This window comes from Engraulis encrasicolus, chromosome 9, assembly GCF_034702125.1.
Source record: "Engraulis encrasicolus isolate BLACKSEA-1 chromosome 9, IST_EnEncr_1.0, whole genome shotgun sequence".
NCBI classification, from domain to species: Eukaryota; Metazoa; Chordata; class Actinopteri; order Clupeiformes; family Engraulidae; genus Engraulis; species Engraulis encrasicolus.
In genome coordinates, this window is record NC_085865.1 from 26179067 (window position 1) to 26197227 (window position 18161).

Here is an 18161-nt window from a genome sequence, read left to right on the forward strand (position 1 = left end):
TTTCATGGGGTACTCGCGCGGCAAACAGACAAGGGCCCTCTTTCAACTTTCCAGCTTCCGCTAGTTTGAGTGAGCTACTGTGATGAGTGAGTGATGAGGAGAGAGGGGAGGGAAAGGGAGGGAAGGCAGGGAAGGAAGGGAGGGATGGAGGGAGATATAGGGGGACTTATAAGCCTTATTTCCATTAAAACAAACATTTACAAGGATTTTAACTGGCCATTTATGAAAGAGGAGGCAAACATGAAAGGCAGCTGTCTTTTTTCCTGGTATATAAGAATCAGATGTTAAAGAGTTCAAACTCTTTAGTGATATAACCGCGCTTGAAGTCCTGTCATTTCTCTGCAATGTCTCCAACATCAACCATAACAATTACACAAACATTTTAGGACTTTAATTCTCAATTAAGTTTCATAAGCAAAGGTCTCACTTATTGATAAAAAAAGGCTTAAGAGAACGCAGGAAGCCGTCCACAATGTAGTTAAAAAACGTATTTATTAAATCGTTTTTATTAATTGTATACAACTTTCTATAATATCCAGAACAAGGTAAACATCAGTGCCTTATGACTTGATCGTGTTATTCAATGATCCAAATTATTGTGTTGAACCGTATCCCCATAAGCTTACAATCACCAACTCTTTCATGTCAAATTAGGCCTTCATAATTCACAGTTAATGTCTTAATGTATCCTACCCATTATACAGTGACCCGGTTTGAAACAACGACCTTTTCACACGCGCTCACACCAAGTGGACCTTCTCATCTCTCCAGTCCAGTTCTCACTGTATGCGCATTACCTCCCCCTATCCAGCGCATGACATTGTTTTTTCGTGAAAGAAAAACAGCTCATGGGGATGCTGATGCCACAGTAGTGTGTGGATGAAAATTACTCTAGCGGATAATTGCTCAAATGTGGGCTGCCACTACTGCCTCTGCTGCTGCCGCTGCTGCTGCCGCTGCAGTGTACTACTACTGTACCCACGGGGCTTTGTTGTCACAACCACTCATTATAGAATTGCCACCAGAGTGGCGTTAGCCCGGGACAGCCCAGTCAGTCCACTCCTGACACACACACACACACACAGGCCCACAAACATGGGGGACAAAGGGGTATGTTGTCCCGGGCCCAGGGAGATTGGGGGCCCAGAATTGGGTACTCATTACATTGTATGTATTGGGTAGGGGGCCCTTTCAGATGACTTTATCCCGGGCCCAGCAAAAGCTGTCAGCGGCCTTGCACACACACACACACACACACACACACACACACACACACACACACACACACACACACACACACACACACACACACACACACACACACACGCACACACACACACACACACGCGCACACACACACACACACAAATGAGAAGTGGCCATGACACAAAGGGGGAAGATGACTATTTATGTGTGTTTTCGTGAACACACGTTTGTGGTCTATAGGCAGTGTTGTTGGCAAGGCAAGGGAGAAGTGACAGAATAAGGAAAAACACCAAAACCGACCAAGCCCGCACAGTAATCCTCACACTGAACCCAAAAATAATCAGCTCTATAGTATACGGGGCCTCTACCGTCCCCACAAATAAACCTGCCTTTTATATCCCCACTGAACGGGTGCATCAGGGTGTTGTGCTGCGCAGTGTGTTAATTATAGGTCTGTGACTGACAACAAAAGGCTGGAATATAATAGATGTCCCCGTGGACACGCCATCAAAACACCGCTGTCTGCAGTACATGAGGCTGCCTTACAGACAATCCCTCATTAGTAACTAAGTCAATACTTGGTATTAAAGTTAAGATTCCCATTCCAGTACTCGTCTACTCTTATCATTAACACAAACTAATTAAACTCACTAATCATCTAACTTAATAACTCCAACCCCCAAGTTGTTTACAGCCTTCTGACTAGCACAGCCCATTAGTTATGAATAGAAGGTGCCGGAAAAAGGTGTTTGGCAGTATACGGTAAGTCACGCAACTGGGCTGCTGCTACTGGTGCTGCCGGTGAGGTGGGACCTGACGGTGGAAGAAGAAAGCCGCGGACCCCCGACGACCTCACAACTCTCCAATGTCACAGACATTCATTCCATTTCTTTGCTTACTGTTTTCCATATGCCTCTGCACAGTCAATTTAATAAGGAGGAAGTAAGTCCAAAAACTTTTCTTGACCAAGACACTCCAAAAAATACGCGCCAAAATATCTTTATTAACATAACATGTCCATTGAGGATTCTTTAAAATTGCCCATGCGTATCGCAGCGAGTGGGCCTTCCTCAGGGCATGTCCGGGAAGTAAGTAATTTTAATAAGCATATTTAAAGACGGGGAAAACTGACCAAAATGATCTACAGTGTTTGGCTAAGAGAACAGTAAAGTGAGCAGTCAGGCACAACAAAGACATCACATAGACACGCTGCTTCGTACATAGTATTTGAGCTACTGATGCTGCTGTGCCTTGATCAACTCCATCTTCCAAGTTACCTATAGCCTTATGTATTTGCAGTATATCACCTCATTATACTGCTTGCACATGACAATTACAGCAACAGTTGAAGAGCAGGGTGGGGTCCTTACCGTGGAAGAAGCTCTTGACCCTGAGGTAGCTGACGCTGAGGCGCAGGACGGAGAGTTTATCCAGTTTGGAGATGATCTCGGGGGAGAAGGGAAGCAGGCTGGCCAGCCGGTCCAGCTCCGCGTTCAGCCGGTCGCGGTGCCGCTTCGATGGGTTGGTCTTCTCGTTCACCGGCACCGGTTTTCTGGAGAGAGAGAGAGAGAGAGAGAGAGAGAGAGAGAGAAGGAAGAACGGAATGTTTGGTTAGGTGGACAGAACATGTGGGGATCTACCTTACATCAGTTGACTGAAAGTGGCATAGTTCACTTAGAGTGATAAATGTCACTCACAAGCAGTTACGGGTACTTATTACGCCTAAGGCCAAGATTAAGTTAACTCCCAGACTGTATCATACCAAATTGTTATACCAAAGGTCACAATAAATCCGTCAATTAATACAAAAAATATTGCGCTATATAGGAATATTGTGACTATATTCGGGCATTTTGAATAATAAAGGACGCCTTTTAAGTGCTGCAGCAGAGGATCTCCAAAGTCATTGAATCAATTAAATGAACGAGGGATGTTCAATAAATCACCAGACAAAGGACAACCACAGAAACCCCAGCACTGATGGGTTTTTTAAGTCGAACCAATAAGGCCAGGCAAAGGGCAAACATGCCCTGAGGGCCCTTTAGGGTTGGGCAATTTTAAAGTGTGCACAGTGCAGTGCTCCGTAATGACATTTGTGGAGAATGGAGGTCAGGGCACATGACAAAATGACAGAAAGACAATATTATAGTATAAAGGCTGCCACTGTATAAGGCTATTCTGGATGGGATGAACCTCAGTTCAATTATTGTATTAATAGAAGAGTAGAGTAGAGTAGAGTAGAGTAGAGTAGAGTAGAGTAGAGTAGAGTAGAGTAGAGTAGAGTAGAGTAGAGCATCATTTATTAATCCCAAGGGAAATATAGAATATAATAGAATATCACCCAAGAGAATCTTCAATATAAAACACTTTTATATAAAGTAGCCCCATCAATTTTCTAATAGTATATACAATTAAACGTTTATGATTAACATTTCAGGCAACAACTTTCACACAGAAGTCAGTGGCAGGATCGTGGGATATGATCTGTAATTCGTTATTCTGTGATCATCTCAACAAATAATCTACAAATTAGATAATCCCAGGCAATATATTTGCCGCAACATAATACAGGACCAAGCAATACAATTTCAAACATTTATGCGTGCAAATTTATTTCACAAAAATCCACAAGGACCATTTGGATTAACATTGACCGGGTGGCAACATTCTAAGACCCCAAATGCACCCTGCTACCTCTCCTCAACCAAACCTTTTGCCCCTTGTGAGTGAAAATGGACTAAACCCCTTCAGATGAGAAGAAGGCCCTTTCACAAGCCTCTGGCTGAGGAGAGGTCAACTTCTGCAGTAACAGGTGCCTGAACGAAGGAGAGCGGTACTGACGCTCTGCTTAAAGCCTCCAGTCAAACACTTAGGCCAGGGACCGCAGCCGAAACTTGTCTAGTAGTTTACGGATCCCTCCGTCTTTATTTCATATTCTCTCTCCTCACTCCCTCTTACTCTTTCGCTCTTCCAGAGTATCTCTTTCGCCCTCTGTTTCTCTGTCACCCATCTCTGCCGCTTTGTCTCTGACTTTCTGTCTCTCATTCTCTCCCTCTGTCTCTCCCCTTTTGAACCACGGAGGCTACCTCCCTATGCCCTGGACGGTAGGGAGGTGGAGGGAGCAGGGCCGCTGATGGCTTTGACCGGGCCCAGGACAAAGCCACCAAAAAGTGCCCCCCTCTCAATACATTTAATGCAATGAAGACCGGATTCTGGGCGCCATCTCTCCCTGGGCCCGGGACAATGGACCCCTTTGTCCCCCCAACCCCTGTCAGCTTCCCTGGGAGGGCGAGCAGAGTCTGATTTCTTCCACATGGAGGTGGCGGCCCCTCATCGCATGGCATCGCATCTTTAAATAAACCCCCCCTCGCCGGCTGGAACGAGCCCCAGCGAGCGTCACTCACTGGCCCCCAGGAACCATCCCGAAAGAAGAAGTCACAGGACTGGACAGGACAGTGAACGTCAGGCAGGCTAGGGCCATGTCACCCCGGGGCGCTATACCGAACACACCCCAGACACAGGCACACTCAGACTCATACTCAGCTACTGAACACCACTACAGTCAGCATGTTATGTGCAAGTTGGCTGATATAATATCCACAAGGCCGAGCGAGCGAGGGCGTCCAGAAAATGTTGAAACGGTTGAACTCCTGTTTCTGTGCTTCTCATTAGAGAGTGCTGCTCGTCTCGCTTTGCTTTCATTAGTGCTTTTTGGCAATCAAAAGTGTGAAAATGCACACTGGTCAAAACCTGCTCACCACAGTCAAACTATTTTTTAAATTTAATATACTGTGTAATTTAGTAAACATTGTAGTACTGTGTTACTATCTTGGCGGAGGTAGAGGACAGAACTTCAAGGCTATACACACCCCACCCCACTTTTTATAAGTGAGTCAATGAAAACATTCACTTTATGACACTTTTACATCAATATGGCACCACAAAGTTTTGCAAAAGTTACCGGAGGAATTTGGTGAAAAGAGTGTGTCAGTTCTGGAGTCATGAAGGTCATTATTAAAACCATCTGAACTATCTGATTACTCAAAGGCTGCAGTTGCTGGCATGAAGCGCATGATCGACAGATTAAATTTCAAGTGATTTCTGGCTCCCTCGCAAAGCCAATGTTTGTGCCTAAATTCATAAGGGCGGGACATTAAAGTACCTGGTTTGTTTATCAGTGTCAATATTTACACAACTGTTCCAAAATAGTAGAAAGTTATGGAAAACAAATAAATGAGTACATGAATAATAATAATAATAATAATAATAATAATAATAATAATAATAATAAAATACATAGACATATGCTATATGTGCTTTTATACGCACACTATTTAAATGCTTTGGAATTTTGTTTAACTCTTCATTAGAAAGAATGACAGATGTAGTAGGCCTATAAAATTGTGCATGCAACCATCTCACGCAAACTTGCAAGAGTCAACTCAGAACTGAACTCATCCCTAACCTCATTCAAATGTAAAAAAAAACACTCAACTGCTTTTGGATGGGTTTCCTCCTTTTCCTGCCCGCATACATGCAGTCTCCCGGCGGAATCATGGTGCGGCGCTCCTTGGGTGTAACAGGTGCGCTGAAAAGACATGCAAAAGTCATACTGTGTGTAGACATGGTAGGCTATTTCAGAAAAAAAATCCTCAAGTCCTGAGAGTGGCTGTACTCCACAAACTTGGCATATCATTTAAGCTCGTCTTCTCAATAACTGCAATAAATTGTTTCAATTAGCAATTTATGATTTGGATGATACATCTCATTGAACACTACTTCAGTTCTCAAGTTTTAAAGTAAGTCGCTCATGCACCATGCTGCTTGTTGTTTACAGTCAAGAGCCAATCGCTGAAACGCTCCGAAAAGCGCTCTACCCACAACTGAAAACAAGTAATGACTCACAAGTTTAACACAAAATTACACCACACGCAATATTAAGCACAATTTAAATGACAAAACTGACTTACCAGGCGTCCCTGTCTGGATAGCTTAGTTCCAGTATAATGGCAATAGTGGGTATCAATTATCAAGGAGAAATTATTATGCTTATGATTTTATAAATGAACGGTTAATTCCAGAGGAGCGGCAGAAATAAAGTCAAGCAACTCCAAACTGATGTTTTCATCAGTTTCCAACGCTCGAGGCAGATGTGGTTGATGCTTTATACCCAATTGAGTCGCCGCTCACTTCCTCGCGTTTCAGGTGGCAGATTCCTCCGAATGACAAGTCGAGCTCTTCGCACGCAATTCTGCCTCACAAACTGCGCGCGCGCCATACGCACACACACACATTTCTTTTTTTAAGGGCAGAGCAAGGGGAGGGATCACACGCAATGCTCTCCCTTTACAAATCTACTACGAGGCAGACTGTACAGGGAGTCGCTCGTCGCTGTCTGGCGCGTCGGTTTATAAGGATCGGATATTTTGGAACACATGCTTTATTGAAAATTCATGACATTGATGCTTTGAAAACTAGTATGTCCTGGAGACGCCAACTTGGATTGCAAGGACAAGAAAGATAGTGCAAGAGAGAACGTTCTTACAGATGGTGCTTTTGGAGATTAGAACCCAAACCTAGGATGCTATGGTTTGTCAAAACACCAACTAGGTTGTAGGCTATTAAACGATTCATTGACGGTTGTTTCGGAGAAGATGGACCTCGATGTGTTGGAATCGTAGCCTACATAAATCCCTTGTCTCCTTCCTCCAAGGTCGTGGTCTACATCGGACTATCTATGAGCAAATGCAAATCCTCTCCGAATGGGTTCATTTGGCGGTCAGCTTTCCCTGTAACAGATGCCGTGTGTTTTGTATCGTCAATAAATACATGTGCTGTCGTTTAATTTGCTCAGCATAATCTTCGAGACTAATCTGCCAGACAGTGTTTACTAGTTGCCTTTCTGTCGAACCCACAGAGCAGTCGTGGAGGGTCGAAAGGTAGGAATGAAGTGAAATATGTAGACAAAGGACATTTCATAGCGATATTTTACCACACTACGTTCCTAGACATTGAATGTGTCGTAAGTGTGACCTAAATCTGTTTTAATATTAATCAATCTCTCTGCTACCTCCAGCGTCTTGTCTTAAAGCCTAAAATAGCCTAAATTAAATATGTTATGCTGTTTTGACTGACATTTTACGCGGAATAATTTCCTTAAACCTTCACGCGCCACTGACTGCTAATCTGAGTTTAGCATAGGCTTATTGGGTAATTTAGGGTCAAAAGTGTTTCCTGCCGTTCCCATGAAAACAAACCTTTGGAGGTCCCATACCAGACTGTACTTAAATTCGCTAAACATAGCCGCGTAAAGCAATCAACCACCGAAATGCAGGACGGCATCTGTTGGAACCACGGCATTTTTTCCGAGTAGGTGTGTGGTTCCACTCCTTAATTGAAGTATGTATCTGTGTGCACGTGTATTAGGCGCGCGCGTGTGCTCCTGTGCATCTCATTCCAACTGTCACCTCACCTCAGACGGAACCGTGGCGCTGTTCATTAAATAAAGAGTTGAAGCAGTAGGCGCCAGCGCGCGATCCCCGTCTGCAGTTCTCTGGTCAGAAGCAACAGCTCCAATGCTTCAGCGGGACAGGAGGGGCAGGAAGAGACAGGGGGACCACCAGGGATAGGTGGGACTGCCTTGCCCTTCTGCTCAGGTGCCGTTACTGTATGTCTACTGCAAGCACAAGCACTGTGAAAGTGCACTGCAGTGTACAGTAAATACCCCCCCCCCCACACACACACACTACTACTTCCATCTATCTATCTATCTATCTATCTATCTATCTATCTATCTATCTATCTATCTATCTATCTATCTATCTATCTATCTATCTATCTATCTATCTATCTATCTAGGGCTGGGTTAAGATGGCCTATGGACCTCCGCGGAAGGCGAATTTGGCGACAAATTTGCACATGGCAGTATTATAATTACGAGCTAGGAACATGTCTACTGTACTCAACACAACAGATGAATCTTTCAGCATTGCATCTTGTCACAATTCGGCAATTTTACACTTTTGATCTTGTTGGCCTGGCAGGTGGGGCCCCCAGGCTGCTGCCATATCCAGCCTGTGCATTAATGGACAAGCACCCCCCCCATCCCCCCTACAAATCACACCCTGTATAGGCCTACACACTCACTCTCTCTCACACACACACGCACACACACACACACACACACACACACACACACACACACACACACACACACACACACACACACACTACTACTACTACTACCACTGCTATTACTTCTATCGAGTGCCAGCCAGGTGTTATCTAGACCTGGCTTGCCTCCAGTGTGTCTGCAAGCTCCGCACTCTGTATTACTGTCAGATTGTGTGCCAGAAGTAAAGTGGCAAATACAAGGCGCCTTGCCACCACCAGATAGATTTATTGAGAAAATGACATAAACAAATATGGAGCGTAGGGGCACTACATCATGTTTGTTTGTATTACACTTAGCAAGTGCTGAAAATAAATAAATACAATTTCTGTGGTGGTGTAGGTCCACAGGGATGGACATTAAATCAAACAGATGCAGCCCATAATGCACGCTGTATTACTGGTGGTACGCTGTAATAGTCATTGAAAGGTTAATTACCATAGTATTACTCTCCTATGACATAAAAGAGGGCCTTTAGTAATGCCCAATGACTCATTGTCATTATGGTAACAGCACATTTATAAAGCCGTGTTTTAAGGGGTTAAACCCTGCCAGATATACTATCAGAAGAGCATACAAGCTGGCTCAGAATAAATGAACCTGGAGGTAGTGGTAAATCCGCTAATATAAGAGCATGGAGTTCCATTTTCTTAACCAAATGACACCTGCAGGCAATCTCTTAGCAGGTTTACAACTTGCTGTAGGTGAACGGAGCCAAATTATCCATCTTCTAGGAATACCACCGGTATAAAATGATTTACTGTTTGAACACCAATTTACTGCACATTGAAAAGAGCAACAACACCAGCAACCTTGCTCAAGTGGGAATGTTGAGGACCCATACATTAATTATGACCTTGTAGTCCACGAGGATGTGTCAAAGAAAGAACAATAAAAACACAAATGTCAGTGAAGGGACATGCCATTAGAGTTGCATAGCATCTGCTGTGCTGTATTATTTACACTTATATGATTTCTCACTGACAAGTAAGAAGATGGGAGGAGTGGTTGGCACTACTCCAGTCATCCAGTCAAGCATCATTTAGATCAGTCCACATACTCTCTCTTTCTCTGTCTCTCTGTCTCTCTGTCTCTCTGTCTCTCTCTCTCTCTCTCTCTCTCTCTCTCTCTCTCTCTCTCTCTCTCTCTCTCTCTCTCTATATTTCTCTCAGGGTCCTTGTGTCATCACCCTCCCATCCCCCAAACCTCCCTCCCTGTTACCCTTACCCTTACCACCATTGACACCCACACCCCACTATGCACGCTCATGCGCCAACACCCACACCCACACTCACACCCACGCACCCACACCATCAGCTTAGAGGGCAGTAACGTCAGCTCAGGATACTGTAACAGTGTTTTGACAGATCGAGTGGCGAGCTCCACAACACTGTCATTCGCTGCTGCGAGAGCCGTGGTTTGTGTCAGCGCAAATCCCCTTACATCCCTAACCCCCGGTCCTCTCAAGATTAGCCTCGACTTAAAGCATCCATAAGCCCCTCCTGTTGGCCCGCTCCACGGCTGGCCTTTGCACGCAATCCTCCAGCGAATGGGAGGCCGGCAGTGGGCCCTGTGTGAACATTGGGAGTGGCCCCCATTGGCTCCATCAGCGTTCTGAGCCCGCCTACCATGGGGAGCAGCTGTCAGAACAGGTCAGGGCTATTGGTCGATAAAAACCCCTCTGTTTGCAAACAAATGAAATCCAGATCATTTCTTTTGGGGGGATGGGAGTGAGAAACAGGTCAACTGTTTCAGGCGTACGGTAATGTATATTTAAAGCCATACACGCGATGTATGCACAGGTTTCTGGTGACGTGCAGATGGCATATCATAAAGGTGGTGGGCTTTTGTAGTGTCAGACTTGCAGTGTTAAACCAGGACATGTGACATTTTTCAAGCCACAAGAGTGTCAGAAAAATGACAGAAATAACTGATCCAATCTACTAATCTATTTATGTATTTACACACACCTCTCCACCTCTAACCACGCGACAGACACACGTATGCACACACACAGGCACACGCACATAGACACAAAAGCACACACACACACACACACACACACAGACACAGACACACACGTACACACACACACACACGTACACACACACACAGACACACACACACACACACACACACACACACACACACACACACACACACACACACACACACACACACACACACACACACACACACACACACACACACACACACACACACCTTGTGAAGCTTTGATGAGGATGAGGCCAAGGTGTGGAAGTGACGTGGTGTGACAAGCTCAAGGCGTCCTCATATGACCCTGATACGAAGAGCTATGCAGCCAGTCATATAAAGCAAGAAATAGGTCTGAAACACAGACCTCCCATTGACTTCTTTTAAAAATGTCTTCATTTGGACCTGCTCCTGATGCAGAAAAATATCAAAATTAAAAAAAGAGCTTTATTTGAGTTCATGCGTTAAGTGTAGTTTTAGAGCAGTTTTTAGTGACACCCACGTGGCTCCAATGCTATGTTGTTTTGTCGGCCGTAAATCACTTTGCTTTTCCGAGTGTTCGCACGCAACTAAGGTCTGTTGGCCTTGTCCAGTGATATGATATACTAGTATCACCACACTCTAAATACTCGGAGAGTGCGAGGTTAGCTGCAGCTAATGACTCAGTAGTGAGTTTTTTCTAGTCCTCTCCCAGGGCCTGGAATAGGCTGGCAGTACATGAGTCATGACTGATCTGTTTGATGCTATTGCTGCAATGACCATATGTCATGCTGGTAGGGTGAACTAAGGTAATTTGGGACATCAGCCAAATTGGGACAAATAAGGTTTTGGGTTGTTTTCTTTCTAAATATTAGCAGCCAATCACAAAATGGGATGTAATATTGTTACTGCAACTGTCATGTATAAGGAACAATAATTTTATTTGGTGTTAAGTATCATAAAAGAAATGAGCAAAGGTTTGAAGTGACAGTGGATCCAACACTTGTCAGTTTAGCTAGCTGACATGTCGATTATGCTATCAGATCATAAGGATATTATGGCTGAATTAGTGATTATATGGTACAAAATATGATTGAAATATATGTTGTTTTACTAAAGGTTTAACTCAATATCAAAACATTTACACATTTGTCTTTACTTTATTAAGGAGACATACTTTTATTAAGTACAGTGGAGTGAGCTAATTTGGGACAATATTTTAAGCTAAAATGGGACAGTTTTCTCATAGCAACAGAATGGGCTTCTGTTAGCTGTTAGCATAACATATTAGCACGCCATAGGCCTGTATTGTAATATGCATCCCACATGCTAATGGCCATGGCCACAGTCACACATGCCATACTCCTTCAATATTCTCTTGAAATGGAAATGTTTCAGGGATGTTTTATCATTTTTTAAATAGTTAAGATCCTAGTCTACTGTTAACAAGAGAAAAACGATATTATTCTTCAGTTTGTGCAAAAATAATGATAATCAAACAGACTGTCCCATTTTACATTAAAGGGTGTCCCAAATTGCCATAGCATTTTCTCACAACGAAGTTGGTGTCTCACTGTCTTTAAATGTTAATATATTATAAAATATCATACTTCAAAAACTAATTCCTACATGGAAATGTACCCAAGACCCATATGAAGACATACAATTACTAAATGTTGGTGTATTTTAAACTTAAAGTGGGTTTTTTTTGCGATCTACCAAAAGTGTCCCAATTTACCATAGTTCACCCTACTAACATGGATTTTTGCCCGGTGTAAGCATTTTGTCCATAGTCACTGGAAAAAATGTTTGGCTCACTTTGGCAAGCCATGTAAGCCTGGATGGAACAAGTTATTTTTTCCAACAAATTATATTTTTTATGTTTGTAAACTAATGTAGAACTATTGCAATTTAGGAAAACTGACATACTGGCAATGTTTCATGCATGTTGGTGACACTTTGTGATTTTGTTGCATGTTACTTCATCCTTCAACAAAACAAATTTCCTGATTGAATGAATTCACAGTATACATGCAGTAGATTACTGCCCAATATGTTTGATTACAAGTCCAGTTGTAACTTGTATGATGCAATGCAGGAATCACACTGATTTAACGCCAAGCTTGCCCGTAGATTCTCTAAACGAGAGCTGAAGACCTACCGAACATGACTTGACTGTCGCTTCAGGCTTTATAAGTAGAAAGCATCTGATAAACTAAGAAGAATACATGCATCTGAAGTCATTCATAATGACATTATGAGTCACAAAGCAATACAAATGTGAACAAAACTGTGATGAAACTCTTAAATAGGTCAGTGTCCTGAAGAAGATAACATTCACTGATGTAGTAGAGATATGATGTCTATGTTCATACTGTAACAATCTCTTCACTCAACTCAAAACAGATTTGACTTTAAACTGCCTTTGATTTATGGTACCTTATACATGTTCTGCATGCATGCACACAATGCATGAATACTATATGAGGGATGAGAGCCAAACAGCACTGATTGAGTTCCTGACCCGGACTGACCGTAACACAACTCAGTTGCCTGTTGGTGACTTCATCCAGTCCTCATCATTACTTCAGAGTTCAGAGCATGACTGTGCACGGTTGGAAATGGGAAAATCAAGAGAGAGGGAGCAAATGAGTCATGGCATGAGATACTGCGTGCGCTCTCATAGAGGGTAATCCTATGGGGCACATCAGACATTAGACTACTGCTTAAATCATTGAAGATTTAAATGCTTTGGTTGGTAAGGCAAGACTGTGCTGACTGTGACCTATACCGCTTCGTGAGACGTGTACTGTACTGTATGTGTGGACTCTGGACACAGACATGACTCCTGAAAGAATCGGAAAGAATCAACACTTTCCAAAAGCACACTTCCAGAACTCCTTAACCATTGCCAATCTGACAGGTCTTATAATGCATAGGACCGTGGTGTACCCATGTGTACATACGGTATGAAAATCAGTGATGCTGTTTGCTGTACATACAGTATGTCAGATTGAAAGAAAGAAAGAAAGAAAGAAAGAAAGAAAGAAAGAAAGAAAGAAAGAAAGAAAGAAAGGAAGGAAGGAAGGAAGGAAGGAAGAAACAGACCAAGACTAGAATGAGAGTGCATTTAGGGTAATGTACTCCAAATGTGCCCTGGGTGTTTTGTCAGTGGGGTGCGTCTCTATCTGAATGAGGGGGGGTTGGATAAGTGATTGGCCTCTCCTCTCCTCTGCTGTGCAGAAGGCTATATGGACCCTGGGGGAGGAGAACACCAGTAACGCACAATACCTCACATTCAACAGCAGTCACTGACATGAAGTAATGTAACGGTTCCCAAACATTTTTTTTTGCTGGGACAGCTTTTCGGATCTAAGACCCACTTTTGGACCCAAGCATTTCCCAAACATTGCTTAATTTTATTGTGAAAACTGAAGGGAAAGAGTACGTTATTGTTATTAACAACAATGAAAAGCCTTCAAGGTTTTATGAAAACAGTCCCTTCTCTCCGTGACCCCCTTGCAGGGCTGCTGATAGCTTTGGCCAGGCCCAGGACAATGTCATCTGAAAGGGCCCCCCCAGCCCAATACATACAATGTAATCAGGCCCAAATTCTGTCCCCCCCCTCTCTCCCTGGGCCCGGGACAAATGTCCCCTTCGTCCCCCCCCTGTCATCACCCCTGTCCCCTTGCATACCTCTGCAGCCTCCTGTAGGGCTCCTGACTGAGCCCCAGTTTGGGAACCACTGCAGTACTGCATGAATATGAGTCATCTAGGGGAGGGAGACAAAATCATGATGCACGAATGGGAACTGTCATGTGCTTCTTGAACTTCGTCTGAGGCCGCGTTCAGCATGCATGTCACACTGGTGAATGCTGTAGATTCTCTACTGTATTGATTAGTGGAAACAAAAAAACCCAATGCAGAGCAAAAATGAACAATACAGTTAAACCACTATGCTCAATGGGAAGTGCATGAGTAATTACATAGGTTTGTTTTGTGTTACTGCATCTTAGGACAAGTCAAATAAACTGTTATACGAAGTTACATACAAAACCCATGGCCTCAACGTATTCATTCAAATTCATTGTCATTAAACAACCATGAAAAATCAAATACAAACAACAAACTAATCAAATATAAATACAGCCAACTAAAGAACACAATTGTACATTTACCGCCAATACAAAGAATGGTTCTGCATATGCACACATGCAGTTATAAATACACACAAACGCACACATGTGCACGCACACACACATGTGCACGCACGCGCGCACACACACATATACATGCGCGCGCATGCACACACACACACACACACACACACACACACACACACACACACACACACACACACACACACACACACACACACACACACACACACACACACACACACACACACACACACACACACACACACACACACAAAATGCACACTGCAGTTGAAATGAATTGGTTTGGGTCATGCTTCACATTCGGGCCCCCCACAATGTTCCCTAAGCTCCAACATAAGCCATTTTCGTGTTCCCCCAAACAGCTTAACAATGAGCTGTGCTTAAAGCATGAAGTATGTAGGGGAGCCATGGGCCGGCCGGTCCATCGTCATGCATGCTTCACTAAAGCACAAACCACGCAAGGGCACACAGTAGTGGCGGTCAGGGCCGCTAACAGGGGGGACAAAGGGGTATGTTGTCCTGGGCCCAGGGAGATAGAGGGCCCAGAATTGGTTCCCCATTACATTGCAGGCCTATGTATTGGGCTGGGGGGCCCTCTCAGATGACTTTGTCCCGATCCCAGCAAAAGCTGTCAGCGGCCTTGGTGACTGTATACCTGTAAATTGGATTTTGGTATTGAGCTATGGAGAGTTGGAGCGAGGTTTGTTTGTCCATCCGGCCTGGCCCGTCCTGCAATGGTGGTTTACAAGAATGCCAAATGCAGGGGATGGGCATGGGGGATACTGAAACTTTAAATGGGTTTTAGGTAGAGCATTACTGTATGATTCTTACTTTGGAATCGCTATACAGATGGTGACGTGAAGAGAAGGCAATCCTCTTACCAAGTGGAACAAAGTGGAAGTTTGGCATATGTGGGTTTTGAAAAAAAAAACCCACCAAAACAGTGTGTCGAGATACAGTAAGTGGAGAGACGTCATCTGAGGAGATGAATAAAGTGAAGTGGTGGTGCCGTGCAAGGATGGGGGGGAGGGAGGGTTAGCAAATGGCTTGAAGGGTATCATGGCAGGTAGATTCCCATTGTGTAATAGGATTTACTCTAGTAACCTGCACACACACTGTAGATCAAAGATTGGCACTGTGCCATCTGGATGCTTAGAAGTGCATGTGTGTGTGTGTGTGTGTGTGTGTGTGTGTGTGTGTGTGTGTGTGTGTGTGTGTGTGTGTGTGTGTGTGTGTGTGTGTGTGTGTGTGTGTGTGTGTGTGTGTGTGTGTGTGTGTGTGTGTGTGTGTGTGTGTGTGTGTGAGTGTATTGTTTGATACGGCTTTGAGTTTGTTGTTTGATGAGGCATTGAATATGCTTACTGATAATATTACTAAGAATAAGCAATGGCTTGGCTTGATGTGCTGGAAGGTACAGGCACAGATACAGAGGGAATTGTGGATGGGGTACTATCACATAAAACTTTATTTGTGGTTTTAAGAGAGACTGAAACCTCATGGATGTATAATTAAGTGTTGTACTTAGTGTGTTTTTCTCAATAGGTGAATCAGGTAAATAAATGCTAGTTCATTAACTCTCGGAATGGTTCCATGGAGAGAGAAACCTCTGTGCTGAACTATTACGTTCATTATTATGTGAATATTCAAGAGAACAATGCTCTGCACTGCCTACCAGGAGACTCACCCACTGGTTAACTTTTATATACAAGGCAATACTTTGACTACTGCCACCCTACATCTGCAGCCTAATCACTGTAAGGAACATTGACACTCATGGTGTGCGTTCCAATGACCATTTGCTACTCTCTGTCCCCTGTTTTCGTACAGGACAGGGAAAAGGGCCTTTGCTTTTTCTGGTTCTACCTCATGGAACAACTTACAAAAGGATTTGAAATGAATGGAACTGATTCCATTGAGCGATTTTGATTCCAGGATGAGAACACTTGAGACCAGACATTGTCTGTAATTGTTTTATTTTGTTTTATTTGATTTTAAAAAAATATTTTGTAACTTCCACCTGGCCAGGCCATGTAAAAGAGATTTTTAAAAAATCTCAACAGATTTATTTTCCTGGTAAAATAAATGTTAAAAAAGCCTTAAAATGGTTGTAGTAGACCCTGAGATTATTATGAGTTTTGCAGAGTCTTATCGATGGGACACATTGGGTTAAGGTGCTGACTACTTTATACTTAGCTGACAATTTTATCCAAAGCGACTTGCTGTCGCTTTACAGTAGGTACAGTTAAATTAAGTTTTGCATGTATGCAGTAGTAAAAGGCTAATTTCCAATGACTGTCCCTAGAAGGGCTTTTATAATACTACATACTGTAAATAGATTAAACCTATCCATTCATCCAAACCATTAATTTATCCTAAAAGTCATATACATATTACTTAACACCCATACATGTACATAATCAATGCCCATCCAACAATTCATCCATTCATCCACTAATTCATTAATAACATGATAAATGATGAAAATTGCCTACCTTTCCTTACCCCTAACCGAACATAGTATACATATTGCCATGGACAGACAGGATAGTAATTACAGATTCAGGAGCAATGGCGAGTGAGATGCCTTGCTCAAGGGCACTTCAGTCATGTAGGGACACACGACACACTTTCTGTCTACTGGTAGAGCAAGGATAGGGTCGCTCCAAAGAACTGATGCAGTAGAATCAGAGGCGATTCTAGGGTCAGTGGAAGCCCCAGGCAAAAATCCAAAGGAATGACCATTTAAAATAAATAGGCATTAATGTAGCTTAAAGTGTGATGAGATGTGCCTCTGAGTAGAGTAGAGCAATGGTGTTGCTGCTCTACTCTAGGCTACGTAGGGACACTCGGAGGCTTCACGGTGGCTATCTGGGTGTGCCAATTAAGGGACAGGCATGGGATCTGGTTGATCTCTAATCGGCTAGAGGGCACCTGTGGAGCTGAGCTGCCATGTGGTGTGAGCCCCCGTGGCATACAGGCATGAAGTAAAAGGTAGTCGAAAGGTAAAAGGTAATCGAGAGGTAACGGGCCCAGTCAGTTAGGGACACAGTCTCATAGCGTCCGGATGCGCACACTGTCTTTTCCAGTTGATGGCTACTCTTTTGTGTTTTTTTTTCACTGTGTAATTAATTAAGATAAAACTTCATCGTCTATCACACACGTGTCACAGAAAATTGTCTTTTGAAGTGGCTTCGGCCATTCACACAGACATTACACGAGACATGACAAAACAAGACAAGTACTGTGTGTTGGTCCACAGACACTCCCTTGCCTTGCCTGTAGAAAACTAACAAGTGAGTAGGACATGGTTGTCCCACAATATAATTCAGCTATTACAGTAAGCGCTTGGCACATAGCATGTTTACACAAACAGGCATTCCCCTCACCAATGCAACATGCAAATATTTACTGTTTTGCACAACACTACTGTGCAACATACAGTAAAATGTATTTTGCTGTTGTTACTGTGTAGATGGTGTAATGCCACCCTAAGGAAAAACAAGTGTCACAACTAATGTCTTTGTTGACAATGACATTGGAGTTATTTTACATTTTGTGTGATTAAATGTTGCCTTTTGCCAAGCACACTGATTTATAGTTGGTTAACTATGAGCACATAGCCTGGGAAC

General features: G+C 43.3%; 1 protein-coding gene across 2 annotated transcripts in view; it reads right to left on the reverse strand.

The window, feature by feature from the left end:
- LOC134455644 (uncharacterized) overlaps window positions 1–7858 on the reverse strand; it is a 122092-nt gene extending 114234 nt beyond the window's left edge. The window contains exons 1-3 of one of the 2 annotated variants that reach the window (XM_063206848.1): window positions 7679–7858; window positions 5702–5794; window positions 2577–2758 (exon numbers count right to left, since the gene is read on the reverse strand). In XM_063206848.1, the coding sequence (XP_063062918.1) occupies window positions 2577–2758; window positions 5702–5763 (244 nt within the window). In that variant the 5' untranslated portion in view covers window positions 5764–5794; window positions 7679–7858. Of the gene's footprint in view, window positions 1–2576; window positions 2759–5701; window positions 5795–6176; window positions 6439–7678 lie in introns of those variants that run through there. The other variant, XM_063206847.1, reaches the window with a different exon arrangement.
- Window positions 7859–18161: the final 10303 nt, after the last annotated feature.